Source organism: Onychomys torridus, chromosome 8, assembly GCF_903995425.1.
Source record: "Onychomys torridus chromosome 8, mOncTor1.1, whole genome shotgun sequence".
Classification (NCBI taxonomy): domain Eukaryota; kingdom Metazoa; phylum Chordata; class Mammalia; order Rodentia; family Cricetidae; genus Onychomys; species Onychomys torridus.
The window spans coordinates 22,223,456-22,243,769 of record NC_050450.1 but is presented as its reverse complement, the minus strand read 5'-3'; the positions used below and the strand labels follow the sequence as shown (position 1 = coordinate 22,243,769).

Here is a 20,314-nt window from a genome sequence, read left to right as displayed (position 1 = left end):
GACAAAGCTGAAAATCAGTAAATCTGTAGTTTGGTTCATTTTGTACCAATATTTTGTCAGATGCTTACATTAGGAGGAAATATCTGAGTAATTCTTAAAAACTATTATTTTTTTACTATATGTAGCATTATTTCAAAGTAGAAAGTTTGTTTTGGGTTTTTTGTTTTGTTGCAGCAGGCAGAGTGCAGGGGTGTGGTTAAATCAGAGTACTTGCCTTGTTGGATACAGAGTTCTGTGTTTGAAACTCAATACTTCAAAAAACAGACAAGCTGGCCAGGACAACAATGCCCTCTCTGTTGGGAGCATTTCTTTGAAAACTAGATTCTCACACCTAAGAAGCCCAGTGTCTTGCCTGAGCTGACCCTGAACTCCTGTGCTGGAGTGAACCTCCTGCTTCAGCTTTCTGAGTAGCTAGTGCTAGAGATCCATGGCACTGCAAGGCTGAGTCCTGTTGAAGAATTCTATAGTACCCCACCACTCCAAGTCTTCCTCAGCCACATTTCCCTCTCTCCTCTGACTTCCCTGTTTTCTTGGGTCTCCTTTCCTTCTGTGATTACTCACCCTGTTGTTATCCCATTTTGAGCTTCATGTATAACCTTACCTTGCCTCTGAATTCTGAGTGCTTGGTCTATACTGACTACTGGTAGCATTTATTACAATAAGCCTTGTCTTCTGTATTCTTACCCCCACCCCTGCTCAGATTTATCTATTTATATGAGTGGTCTATCTGTATGTATGACTTTATGCCAGAAGAGGGCATCAGACCCTATTATAGATGGCTATAAGCCACCATGTGGTTGTTGGGGATTGAACTCAGGACCTCTGGAAGAGCGGCCAGTGCCCTTAACCACTGAGCCATCTTTCCAGCCCCTGGATTTCTTCTCTTAACACTATTCTGGCATAAAACAAAAACATACATTACCTCATAACCATATTCTTATGAGATTAGAGGAGGAAAGCATTAAGCAGATATCCTTATTATTTTAACAGTTTCATCCTTGAATTGGAGTATGGATATTCCCAAACTGATTTGTACACAAAAGAGCCTGGGATGAGGGGTCAGGGGTGGAAGGACTTACTTTCACAAAGTAAAGTTATAATGACAGTTTCTGTGGATATGTGAACATAATTCAAAATATGTATGTGTGTGTGAGAGAGAGAACAAGATGTCCCCTACTGGTAAAGGTTCTTTTTAAAGGTATTAATGCTGAATCACACCTGTAGCACATAATAGTTGACACAATCATACACCTACTTCTTAAATAGCACTTTGGTTTCTTTTCTGCCGTTTTAGTATAAAATTTTAAAAAATTCATTGCTTCAGAGTAAAGTCAAAACAAAGACAGTTGTAGATTACTAGAACTAGTACTTGGGAATGAAGACTGTTTCAGAGGCCTGCATGAATAGCAGTGTCAAAGAGTTTGAGAAAATGAAGACTCCAAATAATGAATCATAGAGCAGTGGGTGGGTTCTTCACTACAAAACCATGTGAAGTTTGATATCATAGGCATTTACATTTTCCTAAAGTTTCCTTAAAAGTTTATTTTTGTTTTAAATGAAATTGCAGCATGTTATTGCCAATTGCAATATTTTCTACCTAAAAATTGTTTCCTCAGACTGTCTTCTTTCTGTTTCCAGGTTCCTTTTATCTGACCAACTAGTGGAATAAATGACTGCAGTTACTCAGAGATATGTAGCAGTTATTCAGACCTAGTGCACTTAAAACAGTACGCTGTGGGAAAACATAGTTCTTACATGATAGAACAATGCAGTATTCCATATTTGTTAGTTTATAATTAAATCATTCTTGTTACTTTAAAACACTGTTCAGTAATGGGATCACAGGTTGGAATGGAAATAGATGATCCAATAATAGTCGAGTGGGCTTTTCTGAGCTCACTCTGTGGTTCAGGGCAAAAAGAAGAGGATTAGCAAGTCATCATCCCCTTTCATGAACAGTGTGCTGGGTCCTTAAATCTGCTCTTCATACTGATCTTCCAAATAATTGTTTATTTGAGGGAATTGTTTCACATACTTAAAAAAGAAAAATTTAACATTTCTTAAATTTACAAATGGCTTGAGGAAACAAATTAACTTTGTGGGGTAATTTTACTTTTTAGACTAGAATTTCCAATGCTGTATTTTTAAATTCATTCAGTAAATATTTACTTACTATATCCCAGTAATGATGCTTAGAGCTTCTAGATTAATAGAAGAAACAGATGTGTAAACAAAAAAAAAAAAATGGATAACACTAAATGACAAGGAAAGTTATAAAGTGCCATATGAAAGTAATCAAGAGAAACATGCTGGGGCTGGAGAGACGGTTCAGCAGTGAAGAGCACTGGTTACTCTTCCAGAAGACCCAGGTTCAACTTCCAGTATCCACATGACAGCTCACAATAGTCTGTAACTCCAGATCCAGAGAATCTGGCACCCTCACACATTGTAGGCAAAACACCAATTCACATAAAATAAAAATAAATGTTGTTTCTTGAAAAGGAGAGAATCTTCATATGAGAAATTATATTTGGACTGGTCTAAAAGATAGATATGATGGTTCCATGTTGAAAGGAGAGGGTGATGATTATTATTCCCAGCTGAGGGAAAGGAAGGCACAGAGCTATGAAGATATGAAAGAGCCTGAGATGATCAGCCCATGGGGGAGCACCATGCTGATAGAGAATGGAGACCATGGTCAGGGAAGGATGATTGCTGTAGTTGGGAGGAGCTATATCAAACAAGATGAGGAAAGATTTTTAATTTTATGGGGAAAATATTACTTATGTGTTATTCTGTGTTAACATACATATGTGTATATAATATATATGTATATATTATTCAGAGAGAGAGTTGAGTAAAAGCACTATTGCCAAATGTGACAACCTGAATTCAATCCCTAACATAGTAGAAGGAGAGACCCAATAATTCCCCCAAGTTTATCTCTGATCTACACACATGCCATGGTGTGTGCATATCATCATATATGCATGTACACCCACATTTTAAAAAGATATTGTGGTGGCAATAACCTAGTCCTGGGAGGGAAAGAAAAATTAAAAACAAAACCACAAGTTGCCCATCAGCCATCTTGCCTCTTTCACTTGCTGGTGTCTGTAGAGGGTTCCCTGGTCACCTTTCATCTGGTTTCTTTTTCTGTTACACAGATCAGATTTGGAGGGCCTCTTAAAATGGTATTGCAATCCCAGTGAGATCCCTTTTTGTCTTGTCATTACTTGGAAAGGCATTAACTTGGTGGTGGACTAGAAATATGTCGTTTCTTTTGTCATGTTTTGGATAACATAGACTGTGGAGTGCTCTGCTTTGGTTCAGAGGAACTGAAAATGGGAAGAACATGGGGTTATTCCTCTTGAGTATTCTCTCTTTGTATGGTTATGAATTCAGACAAACAGCTGGTTGGGAGAGCATTTTATGTTTTACTTAGATTTTCTGTGACTAAATACAGTATTAGGTGGCCTGTACAGCGCTTGAATGATATCAAATTGGAAGGGCTATTTTATCAAAAAACAAACAAGAAAACTTTCGTATACTGTGAAGACTAAACATTAAGTATCAGGTGTCTGTACATACAGAATATCAGGCTAGACTTTTTAGCTTAAACTATTTAGTTGGTAGCTTTAACATGAGCTTGTGGAAAACCAAAGGGTTACTTACATTCTTGTCAGAGGCATCAACAGGTGATCTTCGGAGACCATTTTTCTGGACTGTACTCTGGACTCGATAAGCAGTCTGAGTGAGCCAGTGTCTTAACAGTCTCTGTTGGCAAAGCCTGTGTGTACATCCCTCAGTCTGCCTGTCTTTCAAAGTACAGTCTGTTATTCCACCTGATCTGAGCAGCGGTCCTTTTTGTCTAATAAAGCACACTATTCCTAGCAATAATTTACATCCTGAGAGTTCCACAGATTGACTTCCCTTGCTTTTATCCAGTTTTGTGCATTTCTTGAAACTCTACACTTTCTTCAGCTGCCCTTTTAAGAATCACTTAATGTTTTGATACTGGCAAAAGTAAGTAAATGTCCCTTTAAAAAGAATTATTATATTTTTTTGAGAATTTCTTACATGAGTACAGCATTGCATCATTCCCATCCCACATTTTCCTCCTTCTAACTCCTTCCATGTCCCCCACTTTCTCTCAATTCATATCTGGATAGCCTTTGTAGGCAGTTTTAGTATCTAATTCTATCTAGTGCAGATGTACCTGTATATATATACTTTTCAGAGCATTCGTGTTCATATATATATATATATATATATATATATATATATATATATATAAACAAATATGAATAATTGGTTAAGAATATGGTCTTTGGAGCTATCCAGAATTATTCTGACTTGGCTCCTGGGTGTCATTTGCAGACCTTAAAGACATATAACAGTTTCTCTGAAACACAGTTCTTCAGTAGTAAAATTGTGATATGTCTACACCTGCATCATAAAATTCTCATGTTGTTGACTGAGATACAGTGTTTAAAGTGCTGAGTATAATGTTTCCACTCCATGAGCACTCAGTAAACAACAGCTATTCATGATCCTTCATTGCTACCATCCATGATCCGGTCCTTGTGCACACAGTGGTTAAAAACTAAAGGGTTGCCGATTACTAGCTGATTGTTAGTTGAGTAGCTCTGGCCATGGGTTCTTTGCTTACCACATTCAGTCTATACAGCTTTACTTGCCGATGTTACTAGTTGTGGAAAGTTGCTGTTGGTTCTCTGGGGCTCTAACAAGGTCTCCTTCCTTGATTGATAACTACCAGTGTCCACTCTCAGCATCCCTGACATTACAAGTGTCCATTAAAGTACCAAGTCACACACACCCTATATATGTTTTTACATATGGAATTTCACCCCATCTCCAAATCCCATATCACACCAAGAAGGGAATCTAACCCAGGAAAACAGTGTTTTCTGGTTTCCTATCATGTGACTACGCACTGTATTCTTTTTGATTCTTTGTTTTCAGCTTTCTTTCAATTATGGTATGAATAGCTCCTCTGAAATTGCCAGTGTGCTTTGTTCAGAGATAAACTGTAAACATGAGGGGTTTTGTTTGTTTTCCTTTTAGAATAATGTGTACTTTGATTTTTGCATGTTGTAGGAGACACTGGTTACTGTTGTGTTTCTGAAAACTAATTTGCAGTAATTTCTTCTTCCATTACGCTTGAATAATACAGTCTATAATGTGCAGACATGGCTTAAACTTTGAGCTAATTTGCATCTGTCTATATTAATGTTTTCCTTGAACAAGGCCTTAATATGTTCTTTTGTTCTTTTTAAAATAATTATGTTAAATATAAGAATGTGTCCTAATTTTAAAGAAAGATTTTATTTTACCCTTCTACAATTAATATAGTGGTAAAAAGATGCTGTTATAAAATGGCAACAGCTTCCTTAGAGGTCTTCTGCCTCAGTTGACTATGTCATGTGATCACCAGCAAGCAGATGCAGAGACTGCAGGGGAGATGGCCGGATGTGGAAGCTGGAACCAGCAGTGTTGGCAAACTGGCAAGTGCTTCTGTTTTGCTAAGCACCTGCTTTCTGTACTCAGCTGGCCTAAACCATCTGCTTTTACATTCTCTCTACCTACTTCAGCCATTTTAGAACTTGAAATAACTTTAAAAGTAGTCCAGAATTGAAGACAAAAAGTGTTTTTAAGTGTTCTGGTATCATAGTAAGCTAGGAATCCATGCCACTTTTTCATGGCCTGTGCTTTGGAATATTCCAGTTTAATCCTTGAGAGAATAATTACTTTTTAAATTAATTGTAGTGTATTTATTATGTGGGATTAAAATGTTTTTCTCCCCTTTTGACTGCTTGTTTTCAGATATCACGGTGTATTTGCCTGGGTAGATACTTGGTCACAGTGTAATACACTAAAAACAGTTAATGAATCTGAGTGATTTACATGTTCCTTCTCAATGACAAGGAGGAAGGGACAAAGAAAAGCATCACACAATTTGGCCAAAGATCCTAATTCTTTATAAACTTAATTACTTTCTAGATAGACCACTTTTATTCTCAATTTTAAAACTGGCATTTATAAAGTTTCTAATGTGTAATTGCTCCTATACTAGGCATTTTGTTCACAGTAATGGAGTGCCTGCTTCAGCCTTCTGAAGACAGACATTATTGCCTTCATCTTGTAGATGATAAAATGATTTTCAGACAAGTTGTAGAAATTATTCCTGGGTCACACATGAGACTAGAGACTTGAACTCTGTGGTTTCTCTGGCTTTTCTATACTGCTTGTCAAGGTGTTTTCAAGTCCAAGACATGAATTGGTATGTGGTAGAGAGTTTCCGTTCATGGTGTCAAAGACACTGTATTTTACTTAGATGGGAATGAGCCCAGTTCATTGGTTTGTGAAGCTCCTGGCTCCTTCCTGTCCTTTTGTAGTCTGTGGACATTTTAGATTTTTCACTGATGTTGAGAAATAGTTGGTACTTGGTCTTCCATGCTGCTTCTCTTTTGAAAATTAGCAAAATGTTTAATTACTTAAGGAAGAAAAGGAACAAAGTGAGGCCTATTTCTGAACGTTTACAGAACTTAACTTTCTTTGAATGTGTATGTGTCACATATGTGTGTATTCATGCACAAGTGCTCATGGAAATCAGAGGTCAGGGTAGGATGTCTTCCACAATTAAGCACCACCTTGTATTTTGAGATAGGTTCTCTCACTGAACTTGGAGCTCACAGACAGCAAACTCGGGCATCCTCCTGTCTCTACCTCTCCAGTGCTGGATTGCGGGTCTGCACTGCTCTGCTCAGTTGGGAACAAACTCAGGTCCTCAGGCCTGCAGAGCGAGCACTTCCCCAGTTGGGCCCTCTCCTGATCCTGATCTTCTCAGGAGTGAGTGTCTCTAACACTGTCACCTGAGCCCCTTCCAGTGAGAAGGAATGTGTAAATCACCTATAGTCAATAGTTACCTGGTTCTAGTGTACTTTCAAAACTACAGTTAGAGTCAGATGACTGTATGGTTACATGCTTTTAGACTTTTATTGCTGCCTAGAAATTTAGCCTATGCAAACCAGTCCCACAGATACCATAGAGAAAGGTTCAGTGCTAATAGATGCAGTCCATACTTACATACTACAGCAAAGCACATGTGACATCATGATTGCCTTAGGTCTCTCTAGCCTGGAAAGCTGAATTCTTAAGAAGAGGAAGGTGTTTTATTATTGTATTTTTTCTTTGTTCAGGGACATTGGTAAGATGTGACAATTTTTCTGGAATATTTAAATTTGAGTCCTTAAATCTACATTAACTTTAGTTAAAAATACTAAGTTCTGTTTCCTGTAGTGGACAATAAAGTTTATGGAGGTATTTTTTTTTTCCCAAAATGGTGGCACAAACAAAAAAACAGGTTAGTAGTCTGTACACTAAAGACTCCTCAACTGTTTGAGAAAATATACAAATACACGGGCCACCTCTTTAACCTTTTGAAATTAAGAATTGTTGGTAGAGACTAGTTCATTGGCACCTTAACAAGAAAGAGAGTATTGACTAGGTGAGCCACTGAACTGATGTGTCCTTAAGTAGTTAATGTACTGACTGCTGCTTCTTGTATTTGCCCTGATTCTGGGAAAGAGGCAAAATTGTAACAGTTTTCTCACTATGGTATTTCTTAACCTACTCTTCTTAAGTACTACAACAAAGGAATTAAGAGTCCCATTTTTAGGCTGGGCGACAGTGGCGCATGCCTTTAATTCCAACACTCAGGAGGCAGAGCCAGGAGTATCTCTATGAGTTCGAGGCCAGCCTGGTCTACAGATCAAGATCCAGGAAAGGCCCCAAAACAACACAGAGAAACTCTGGGGGGGGGGGGGAGAAGGGAAGAGTCCCATTTTCACATTCAGTACCTGCTTTCAAAGCTTTGGACTTAGACTCAATTTGGTGCATATTTAATTGAGTAGATGAACTGCCCCAAGGAATGGGTAATGAAATAGAAGATACCCACAGTTCCAAACTGTGGAAAGTAGAAAATTAAATTGAAAATAAAAAGTTTAACATGAAATTGTTAATGTCTGGAAAGGCAGGAACATCAAGGAAAAGAACACATGGTATCAGAAACAGCAGAGAGTCCCAGAATTAAAATGATTGACCTCTGTCTATTATGTGCACTACAGATAGATAAAACCACATTTTGATTTTAATTTTTCCCATTTAGAGAATTCCCTACTACATACTCCCATAACAGAAAAAACAGTACTCTGTGAGTAATACCTTCAATAATCTAGTACACTCTCTATGCAATTTTAGTCCCCAGTCTCACTTTTGTTAATCTGGTTTTTTCTATTTTGAACTTGGACCACATTGTTCTCTACCCATACCATGCCCATTCAAGCATTCACACTTAACAGTTCTTACTGAGTCACATCTATTAAAGCTCATTTAAATAATATTGATAAGTGTTAGCGTTTGTTTATAGTTCATCACATGCCAAACACTTCAATAACCTTTTACATCCACTAAATCACCCAAAATGTTATTAACCCCAATTCTACGGAAAAGTACTTAGCTAAGTAAGAATACACAGGTAGAAAATGGCATCAAAGATTTGACCTCAGTTGCCATCAATATGGCTCAGCAAGTTAAGGGGCTCTCTGTGCAAGCCTGGCAACATGAGTTTGATTCCCTGAACCCATGTAAAGGTGAATGGAGAGAACAGACTATAAGTTGCCCACTGACCTTTACACACACACACACACACACACACACACAACATATACACACAAGAGCGCAGTAAAAATAATAAGAGATTTGACCTTAGCTCTGTCAGACTCTCTAAATTCATTAGATGATGCCGGGCGGTGGTGGCGCACCCAACACTTGGGAAGCAGAACCAGGCAGATCTCTGTGAGTTCCAGGCTAGCCTGGTTTACAGAGTAAGTTCCAGGACAGGCTCCAAAGCTACACAGAGAAACCCTGTCTCCAAGAAGAAAACAAACGAACAAACAAACCAGCCAAACAAATTCATTAGATGATGAGCTGTCATTCCTGATCATGTACCTTGAATATTTTATGCTGTGTGTCTTCATTTTCTTACTATGTTTAGGATTCTTGAGGACAAGAGCGTAACTTTTGTATATCACTACAACTAGGACAAGGCTACATTATTAACTCTTTTCTTGTTGATTGATTGACTCTAGAGCAGGCAGGATGTGGTATTCAGCATTTGAGTGGTGAGAAATTTTGTTTTGATCCTACTTGACTTTCTGAAATGGGCATTGCTAATTCTTCAGTGTTGTGTTAACAGCTGGCAGGTTACACAAGCCAGTATTTAGTTTTTAAGAATTGTAACCTAGGGCTGGAGAACTGGCTCAGAGGTTAAGAGCACTGGCTGTTCTTCCAGAGGTCCTGAGTTCAATTCCCAGCAACCACATGGTGGCTCACAACCAGCAATAATGAGATCTGGCATCTGCTTCTGGCGTACAGAAGAGAATGTATATATTTTATACATAATAAATAAATTTAAAAAAAAGAATTGTAACCTAGAAAAAGACTGTTATATTGGCTGACAGTGTTATTCTGGACAAGAAACCCATTGCTTTTTGTCTTTTCTTTCATTATACATATACTTATCACTGCAAATATATTTAGTTGCCTATATTTAGTGTGCTAAGGAGCAGCCATGATTTTGACTAGAGAGAACTCATCCTGCCATCATAGACATGTAAAAAAAGGGTTAGGAGCCACATGCTGGAGCAGATGGGACACTGCAGCTTCACACTTTGCACTTTATCATTCACGGATACAAATCCTGATGTCAATTCAGTTCCTAGTGTTTATCAAATTAAAGAGGTTGACAGCAGCTAACATCCATCTAAGGAGATTAGCTAAAGCAAGTGAATTCTCCCTCCTTCTTTCAGTTGACACCAGAAGCATACACTGCTTCTGTTCTGTCACATAGGTACTCGGTATAATTTAAGGTTTTCCATGCACTGAATGAAATGGCCCCCAATAGAAAGTTTACTTAGAATTTATGGTACTACAGTAAGTGTGAGTGAACCTGATAAGTATTTTGTTCTTTTCCTTTGTCACTGAGAATATTAGTATTTATGATCAAGTATAGTATAGGGAGTGATCATGATTTCAGTAAACACAAGCATTTACTGTTAAAAAGAAGCAAAAACAAGGGTTAGTATACCAGGGTTTCCTTTGTGTGTCTGTGGGTGTACACAACACACAGAAAATGTAGACATAGTAGAATATCATTAGTAATGAGAGTAATGATTACCTTATAAATAGCATGATGAAATAAACTTCCTCCATTGAACTCTTTAAAAACACTTACCAGGCCAGTAAGATGGTTCAGCAGCTAAAAGAGCTTACCATGCAAGCCTGGTGATGTGAGTTTCCAACCTCTGGAAGGTGCCCTCTTCCTCCTCACATACATTATACCGCTTGCACACCTGCTCTCACACATGTTACATGCACATACACAATAATAAATAAAATTAAAAATTTATAAATCTTCTGCAAGGTCCTAATTATTAATTATAATAATTAGGCTGATTCAAAGACAGAAAATGGAAAACAGCTACAGAATATGAACTTTAGTCATCTTGAAGAAGAAATGAAGTGGAACTGAGTTGTTTATGCTTTGAAAATTGAAGGCAGTATTCATCATACATAATTAAACAAAGTTGAAATTTTGTAGGTATACAACAAAAAAGCCACAGCTGTTATAGCTATTACAGGAAATAGAGTGGATTAATAATAAAAAACAGTACATTACCTCATAACTGTATTCTTATCATGAGATTAGAGGAGGAAAGCATTAAGCAAATACCCTTATTATTTTAACACTTTCATCCTGCAATTGGAATATAGATATTCCCAAACTGATTTGTACACAGAAGAGCCAGAGATGGGGGGGGGGGGATGACTTATTTTTCACAAAGTAAAGTTTTCATGGCAGTTTCTGTGGATATGTGAACATAATTCAAGATATATATGTGTGTGTGTGTGAGAGGACAAAATACACTCGATCTGAACACTAAGTAACCACATGTCTATCTTTTTATAGATACAGTGTGTGTGAACCATGTAGGCATTTTATCTTAAATCCAGTAATCTCACTATTTTACATTTATTTTAGGTAACTGCTGGGAGCTATAATTTTTAAAAGACTGCATTATCCTAGGAACAAAAATTAGAAAAAGATACCTTCTTGGCTCTCAGTAACTCAGCAAAGTTTAAATTAATCCTAGTTAGAAAGCCTTAAATACCTTTGGTAAAAAAAAATTTTTAAGTTTATTTTGGATGTGGTTTTAGAAATTCTAAGTAGCATGCATGTATGGGTTTCATGGACAGCTTTTACTGCATGTTGTAGACATTTTTGGATCACATTTTTCCTATCAGCTGTTTGGTAAAAGTACACAATTTGCTAAGATAGTTAATAGGACACAAATATAGACATTTCATGTGCTGTACCATGTAAATGTAAACCTTTGTAGTTACATGTTTTTGTAGCAAGAGAATTGTTTTAAAAGGCATGTAATTTATTAGCTATCGGTAGCTGCTTTATTGCCTTGCCGCGCTGCAGTAATAAATAAAAGAAAGTGAACTGATTTTACAAATGGCACACAAGGTGCACATTTTGTGGGAAAAAGTCTTTTTTTAAAGAATTGGCATTAAATCCTTTTTTTTGTGATGACAAAGAGGCTAAGAGTGCAAACTGTATTTTCTGTTTATCGAAAACAGTCTTTTTCTCCGGGGCATTTTTCCTATGATCATCAAGGGATTTCAAAAGCAATAAAGTGTGGAATCATTGTTCGACTTGAGCAGTATTAAAACTTAGGTTTTAATTTCAGTGAAGTAATAAGATTTGAACCTGTCTCACATTACAGCACTGTAAGGCATTTAGCAATTGTATTTTAAAGGAGGTTTTTAAAATGCAGCTCACTTGTAAGCTAACTGTCTTTCTATAATTAATAGTTTTTCTTCAGTCTAGGTTGTTGCAATCAGACCAAGAAATATCTGAGTTTTTAGTAACACATGGTAATTGTAAGTCTTAACTCCTAATTAGCCTAAATGTCTAATAATTTTCTGTTTGCTTCCAAAATTACTTTAAAAAAAAAGTCATGTTTAAAGCTATAGTGTGTCTTTGGGGCTTTCAAAAATATGAATGTACATGTGCATGTATATTTCTATGAGCTTTTATAACAGAACAAAATTATATGTTAGTTGATTCATTAATCAAGTATTTTGTCCTTCAATATCATTTACTAGTTTTTGGTACCACATATCTATCTATCTATCTATCTATCTCTCTCTCTCTCTCTCTCTCTCTCTCTCTCTCTCTCTCTCACACACACACACACACACACACACACACACACACACACACACATATTAAGTGCCAAATAAGGGTCTATTTGTAAAGCTAAACCCCAAGTAACAGTCTGGATTCTTCCATACATAACATTGAAACTCACAGTTATGTCTCAAAAAATGCTTTAAAATATGAGCATTTCTATTAGATCAGTGTGAGAACATACTTGCTGATAAAAGATGGTATTTACCATTTTGAATTGCTATTGAAAATAATTGCCTCTACAAAAGGAAACATCTGTATGATGGCACATTGTTAAAGCTGCCATCAATTTTTAACATTTGAGGGTTGAGCTATGACCTTTTATGATGACTGTGAACAGTAACTGCCTCCATTAGCCATAAGTTTTGTTTCTTTATTTTAGTAGATGGCCTAGACTGTAAATATTAGAGAATCTAAAATAAATCAACATATTATCCTAAGGATACAAAATGTAAGAGCTATTTGTGGTTGGGAACCTTTGACAGATAGTTTGGATGAAGCAGATGATTGCCTGCCTAGCGTATCTGGTCTCCATTGCTATGCCTGCGGGCAGTTTAGTGCTATGGTTGTATATTGATGTCAGGGTTAGTACTGAGTGGCTAGCAGTGACAGATGTCTATAATTACAGGCAATGCTTCCAGTATTTCTGAAAAGCTAGCCTATGTTGAACAATTATCTTATTTCTGCTTTGCCAAAGAGCATGTTCCAATTGCTAGTATTAGCAGTAGTGGATATAGAGCTTCATCTGCTGCCTTGGGACAAATGTGGGGAAAGCACTTGGTTATAAAACATAAATGCAAAATATTTTTCAACATTTTAAATTAGTTAAGTTCAGTGTTCCCTAATTTTTATCTTCCCATAATGTTTCTGTTGAAGGAATCTTGAAATATAAAAACACATTTGGCATACTTATTGGGATTTTGTTTTCCCCTAGGCCTATGTGGCTCCCCAGTGCCAGTATCCCTTGCTTTACTGAATAGATGTTAAGCAAGTTGGCTTTGAAACAAGTTCTCCGATGTAGATTGTATGTTCTGATTGATTGTCATTACAAAATTGAAAATGCATTTCCATGGAAAACTTCTCAGTCCCAGTAAGTTTAGTTGGAAACTTAATGACATAATTATAAAATGAGAGAAAATACTAGACTTTCAGGCTGGAGAGGCGGCTCGGTGGTTAAGAGAGCTTCTGCTCTTGCAGACAGTCGGTTCATTGCTCAGAACCCACATGGTGACTCTCCATTGTCTGTACCTCCACTTCCAGGGGATCCAGTTCCCTCTCTGCCTCATGGGACTTTGCATGCAGGTGGAGTCCATAAATTCACACAATCACTGACATGTACAAATAAAAAATAATAATTTTTAAAAGAAACTGCTGAAATATACTAAGTACCTTAGTATACTGGTGGCTTTACATTTGCTAAGGTTTACAATTCTTTTTGTTTGTTTGTTTGTTTTGTTTTTTTGGGTTTTTTTGGTGGTGGTAATGTTTTTTGAGACAGTTTCTCTCTGTAGCCCTGGATGTCCTGGAACTCACTCTGTGGACCACACTGCCCCACCACTACCCAACAAGAATTGTGATTCTTAAATCTTGTTTTAATCTCCTATCATCAAAGATTTTAGTCTCTTGAATACTTCCTGTCGTTTCCTGTCTCCAGATTTTCATGACTGCCTCCTTCCATTGTCCTTCTTGGCCCATTTGGCTGATCATTAGAAATGTTTTCATTCTTTGTGATACAAATGGGAGGGTGTTCATTTTATCTGGGTATTTGCATTTATATGCATGGACCATAATGCCACATCTGCCAGGAGGCACAGCTGTTCAACACATTTCAAACTTCTTAAAGTTAGGTACTGTATACTAATACAGTATTCTTGGTATAGGTCTTCAATTCTGGATTTTTAGTTACTTTACAATGAGGAATGCCTAGGAAAAGTTTGAGAATATAGGTTTGTTTTGGTTTTGGTTTTGGTTTTTCAAGGCAAGGTTTCTTTGTAGCTTTGGAGTCTATCCTGGAACTCACTCTGTAGACCAGGTTGGCGTCAAACTCACAGAGATCCACCTGTCTCTGCCACCTGAGTGCTAGGATTAAAGGCGTGTGCCACCACCGCCCAGTGAGAATATAGTTTGATAGTAAGTCATATTCCAACCTGTAGAGAGTTTCTGCTTGAAACTGAACACTTGGCTAAAGTATTCATTTTTTTTCATATAGTTTTTTTTAACTAGATATGATTATCATCACTTTACAGAACTAAAGTTTCACAAAATCACCCTACTCTAAACCAATACAGTTTGTTTTCTTTTCTGTCACATTGCCTAGATGGGCTTTAGGCATGATCTGTTTCAAAGTGTCCTAACATAATCAACTTTGTGACTTTTATCCCCATGTTAATTATTTCCCAAGGGAATTTTATTTCTCCTCCAACAGATTGAAGCAGTGGTCCTAGCTGGCCAGCAGTGACAAGAAAATGAAACTGGATCCCGATGTTTATATAATCCATCCCAACAGGAAAACTGACTCAGAACCCAGAGTGTGGCATAAAGATCACTATACTCTTAGAAGTAAGGCCATTCTTACAGTAGTGACTACTCCTTGGGCACCCTCATAAACTTCTTAAGATAATTTACAAATTTCTCATGTCACTTTGGAGTCCTTGGTGTGAATGTACTGAAAAAAAAATTGACAATTAGATGGATTTGTTGATCTAAATTGGAAAGACTTCAATAATTTATTGGCTGTGGAAATATAAATCATCTACTTGTCTGGTGTGTTGAAAATTTATGGTAGAAGTAGGAAGTAGAAGTCTACAGTGTCTCTTAAAGTGAGGGTGAGGACTTCAGAACCGAGCACTCAGACCCTTCAGATGGACATCATGGGCTGGCATTCCCCTTTCTTCTCATCTCCTCCCCATTACTTTCCTTGCAGCTCCTACTAGTGCTCCATTTTTCGTTAGGTGTTATTCTACCTTTCACCAGGCCCTTCTCCCCTGTAGCCATCCTTCTTTAACTATCCCTAACACGCTTCACATAGAACTTGGAACATGCATCTGTTTCCAACATGTGATCCAGATACTCGATCAAGTGCGGTCACTACAGTAGGAATGGGTAAGGACCACTTGACACATCAGATTACAGGGAAAGGGCTGTCCTCTCAGCACACGTCAGTAGTAGCCACAGCAGCTTATGCACATGGGGCTGCTACTGTGTCAGGCATACTCTCCTGCACACTCTGTATTAATTTACCACTTCAGTCCTTTCACAGAGTCCATGAATATTAGGTCCTACATACATCCTGATCCTATAGTTGGTTTTGGTTTGTTTGTTTGTTTGTTTTTTTTTAAGGAGCCAGGGTTTTGGGGGGTTTTGTTTGTTTGGGTTTTTTTTTGTTGTTGTTTTTTGTTTTTGTTTTTTTTGAGCTGAGGATCGAACCCAGGGCCTGGCCCTTACTAGGCAAGCGCTCTACCACTGAGCTAAATCCCCAACCCCAGGAGTCAGGTTTTAAAGGTTAATCAGCCTACATATTACAATCACTTTGAAGTTGGCAAAATCCCACAAGTCTTGAGCTTCAGAACCTATGCCCCAACCAGCCCTCCAGACTCCTACCTGATTAGTGATATTATTTTTAATTGTTTTAGATTTATTTGTGTGTAGGGATGTTTTGCTTGCATATATATTTGCATCCCATGCATGACTGATGCCCTCAGAGGTCAGAAGAGTGGCTGAGATCCCCCACAACTGGAGTTAGGTGGTTTTTAGCTACCATGTGTCCTGGGAACCAAAACCAGGTCCTCTGCAAAGAACAAGTGTTCTTAACCACTGAGCCATCTCTCCAGCCTCACATATTATTATTCATTATATTATTCTTTGTATTTTTATATAGGTGAGGAATAGTGACTATCAAAGAATAATTTAAAGTTATAGAATTAATTCATTAAATAAAAATGTTTTTGAGTGATTATCTGCAAAGCTAATAAGTAGTGAATTCTCAATCAAAACCTCATGTGTTACATTGTGCGTTATTTCTGTTTCCTCCTGGTTGAAATTACCTTAAAAAATATGTAGTCAGCAAATGTTGTCATTGTTGTTTTCTTACTGATGGAAGAGTATGTTTCCTGAGCACCTGTGTACTGTCTTGCTCCGCCAATCAGGCTCTTACGTGTTTATGATTAAATTGCAAGATAGAAAACTTGGATAGAAACAGGATTTAGGCTGTTGCTGCAAATATTGCCTCCTCTGATTTAAAACCAGATATTAATATTTCAGGGAGTTGCTTTGAATATAAAAGTTTTCATCAAAGCTGGGCGGTGGTGGCACACGCCTTTAATCCCAGCACTCAGGAGGCAGAGGCAGGTGGATCTCTGTGAGTTCAAGGCCAGCCTGGGCTACCAAGTGAGTTCCAGGAAAGGCGCAAAGCTACACAGGGAAACCCTGTCTCGAAAAACCAAAAATAAAGAAAGAAAGAAAAAAAAAAAAAGTTTTCATCAATTAGGCCAGTATATGAAAGCAATTGAAAATGGGACAAAGAAACTTAACTATGTGAAAAGAGCTAGCTAGAAACGTAGCTGAGTTCATATAGTACTTGCCTAGCATGATAAAGTCCTAGACCACATAACACCAGCCATGATAATCCCAGTACGCTAGAAGGAGGCAGAAGGATCTGTTCATATATACTACATAGCAAGTTCAAGACCAGCTTTGGCCACATGAAACTCCATCTCAAAATAAAAAGAGCATACTTGACACAGTAGAAAAATATGAATGTCACTGACAAATTTTCATTCCTGGATTATTTTTTTTCATTCTTCACCATGCTGCAGATTCCCTCCCATCCAGAAAGGATAAAGAGTTAACTATCTCTTAGAAGGTCAGAAGTTACAGAGGCTAGTTTGGGTTTTGGTTTTGGTTTCCAGAGTCTCTGCGTAGGTTTGGAGCCTGTCCTGGAACTCACTCTGTAGCCCAGCCTGGCCTCGAACTCACAGAAATCCACCTGCCTCTACCTCCCGAGTGCTGGGATTAAAGGCGTGCACCACCAATGCTGCCGCCGCCACCACCCAGCCATGAGCAATTTCTTGAGGCTGTTTTTAATGTAGGAAATGGAACATGGTTTTGGAAAGAGACTCCAGAAAGAAAAGCAGAAATAGAGTCATGCAAATAAAACAATGCTAAAAGTAGAGATTGCTTCTAAGTAATTGTCTTACACCCACGACAGCTACAAGCAGATGTGCTTTCATAGAGGGTTGGATAGATGTGTGTGTGCAGGAACCAGACTAAGTGTGGAGAACTCACCATGGTTTACTTTCATCTATGTGACTACACAGCGGAGTTTGTTGGTTTAAGTGTGCTTTGGGCCATCAGTTGATGACTTGGCTACTGACATCATTAGCTCCACATGTTTGCCTAGTATAAATAAGTGCCTCCTGGAAACTGACAGTATTAAATGATTCTTCCAATAGTTGCCATCATCATTTATTTGTTCCTTTTTTGGAGCTAGCCTTAAATAATTGGCTTTTGAATTCTTTTTTAATTATTATACTGCAGCAAACCCATTGTAATTCATATAACCACATTCAGAGTTTGAAAATGACTTCACTATGCCACTAAAGTTTCAGAATGAAAATCAATGTTACAAGAATATTTTAAGGGACAGCAACAAAGATTCTGAGCCATTTTCTTCCTGTACCTGAAATTAGGAAGGCTTAGTGCTCTTCTCTTGTCTCTTGACATTAGGTGGCAGGTCCATAAACTCTGTGCTTTTTAGGTTGTACGCCCGAAGAATGATGTTTCCAGAGTTCCAGAGAAGGCTTGGAGAATAGTTAAGGTGAGTTGAGCACCTGGTTATGATGATGGCATCACTGGTCTTTATGCTTGTGTCATTGCAGTCACTAGATGGACACGTGCACAGAGGGATAAGGGCATGGGTGTGCTGCCTCGACTCCTTATATACTATGTATTCCTAGTGTATGAGGCATAGAGCCAAATGTTGTTCAGTAGTCAGCTAATTAGTAAGACTAACTAAAGACTAGCTAATGTGAAAGCAGTCTAGTTCTTGATTATAACAGTTTTGATCCCTGAGAGGGTACTTTTTATTTACTACATTAAATGGTATCTGTTACTGGACAGTAACTAGCACACACCTGTGCCAGAGTGTGTTTCTGGCTGACACCTTTAAGAAGCATGCAGAATAAACAAAATGCTCAGCTTCCTAATTCCTCACCTCTGCTTTTATCCTCTCACAAACTTTATACAGCAACTTTTTTGTTTTAAACCCTAATCATACCATCCTGTACGCTTCCTTACAAGGCTTTGTTATAACACAAAATTATAAGTAAACCCTTAAATATTTGTTCATAATGCTTCCTTCAATCTATGGTCCCAAACTTTCCAGGCAAGCCTTCTTCCTTTGCCAACCTTGTTTGCATCTTTTTTCAGTGGGTTTGGAAAAAAATAACACCTAGGATTTTAGCGTGGTTTTACCCACAGAAGACTGGTGAAACAGAAGCTTGGCTCCAGACATGGAGTGAATTGGCAGCCAGCAAGAGCAAAGCTGTGTCAGGACAAATGTCCACTCTTCATCTTCTCTGGTTGGCTTTCAGCTGGTTGCACCACAGGAGTCTCTATGAGCTGTGTATCCTGTGACCAATAACTGGTGCACTCGACCCAGGTCCCTCTTGGCTAGGGACAGCCTGTCGGGAGGCATTAGGTTCATGCTGGTGAAGATTCTTAGTCAGTGGCTCCCTGAAGGAAAGTGAGGCAAACAGCCAGATTCTGTTGAACAGGTGGTAGTTAGTCCTTAGCTCTGCTTGTGGGGGTGGGAAGGAAAGAGTCTCCAAAATTACCAGTCTTGCTAGTTTTCACACTACCCGTGTACTTCTCTGTCCAATAAATGGTTGTTTAGAAACGTGTCCAGAATTATCTCTGGCAGCATCTGGAGTTCTCTAACTTTTCTACCTTCCTTTAGCAGTCTGGATTTGGGCCCATGTCAGGAATGGAAACCCCACTGAGATGCAAGCAAAAGAGGAAACATGTTCTTAGCCATGCATCAGTGGAGGCCCCTACTGGGAGAGGGGATTATCACAAGCAGCCGGCAGCCCTGCACCCCAGCCTGCTGAGCTCCTGCTCTGCCACAGGATGTGGGGCAAAGGAAATGGGAGGCCAGAGTGGTTGCTCCAAGTTTCTTTACACAATAGCTTATTCAAGCAGATTGAGAATGCTTCTTAAGAGATTTGTTAGGTCCCTGTCCCCTTAACAAGATGGCCACCACAGATGGTGAGTTCAGATATTGTTTTTACAGTACAAATTGAAGATTTATATTTTACTTCCACACTGGCTTTTCTTTGACTGAGATTCTGCTGACTAGGGCAAGTATATTGCTCAGCCATTTCTGCTTAGTTTCCAACTTAAATTTTGCCAAAGGATTTTTTTGTCTTAATTTCATTCCTATATTTAGTAATTTTTTACTTTAAATGCTATGGATAGGTTGGCTAAGATTAATATAGATCTATTCAACATCACTAAGCTTGCATATTTAATATGCAGCAATGACGTTTGTACCAATAATTCTCTTGCTATAATGTTAACTTTATTACTGTGTACCTGTTTTATTGTGCTTCAAATGTCAATGAAAGAACTCAATGTCCTTCCTTCCAAATGGTTCAGTTAAGTAATGAAGTGTTGTGCATTATTTCATTCTTCTCCACCTCAGTGTGCTAGCAACACCTTCCATTTTTAACAGGATTCTCATATAGAAAGCACTGAACTGACCACAAGACAAAAATAATGAAAATTGCTTGCTTACTCATACATAATGCACAGTTGCATGTCCAAGTCCCAAATTCTTTCCTGAGTAACAGTAGCGCCTTTGTCTTAAGGCAACTGTCCTGTGCGGGGCACTGTCTCCATGTGGGTGCTTTTTGAGCCAGGTTTTTTTCAAGTTACAAGACAACGCCTTAACTGACACATCACTACAGTAAATTA

General features: G+C 38.1%; 1 protein-coding gene across 1 annotated transcript in view; it reads left to right on the top strand.

Annotated features, from left to right (window-relative positions):
* The window catches only part of Ranbp17 (RAN binding protein 17), a 327,894-nt gene that overhangs the window by 183,056 nt on the left and 124,524 nt on the right, over positions 1 to 20,314 (top strand). The window contains exon 15 of the mRNA XM_036198233.1: positions 18,099 to 18,158. Within this exon, the coding sequence (XP_036054126.1) occupies positions 18,099 to 18,158 (60 nt within the window). The remainder of the gene's footprint in view (positions 1 to 18,098; positions 18,159 to 20,314) is intronic.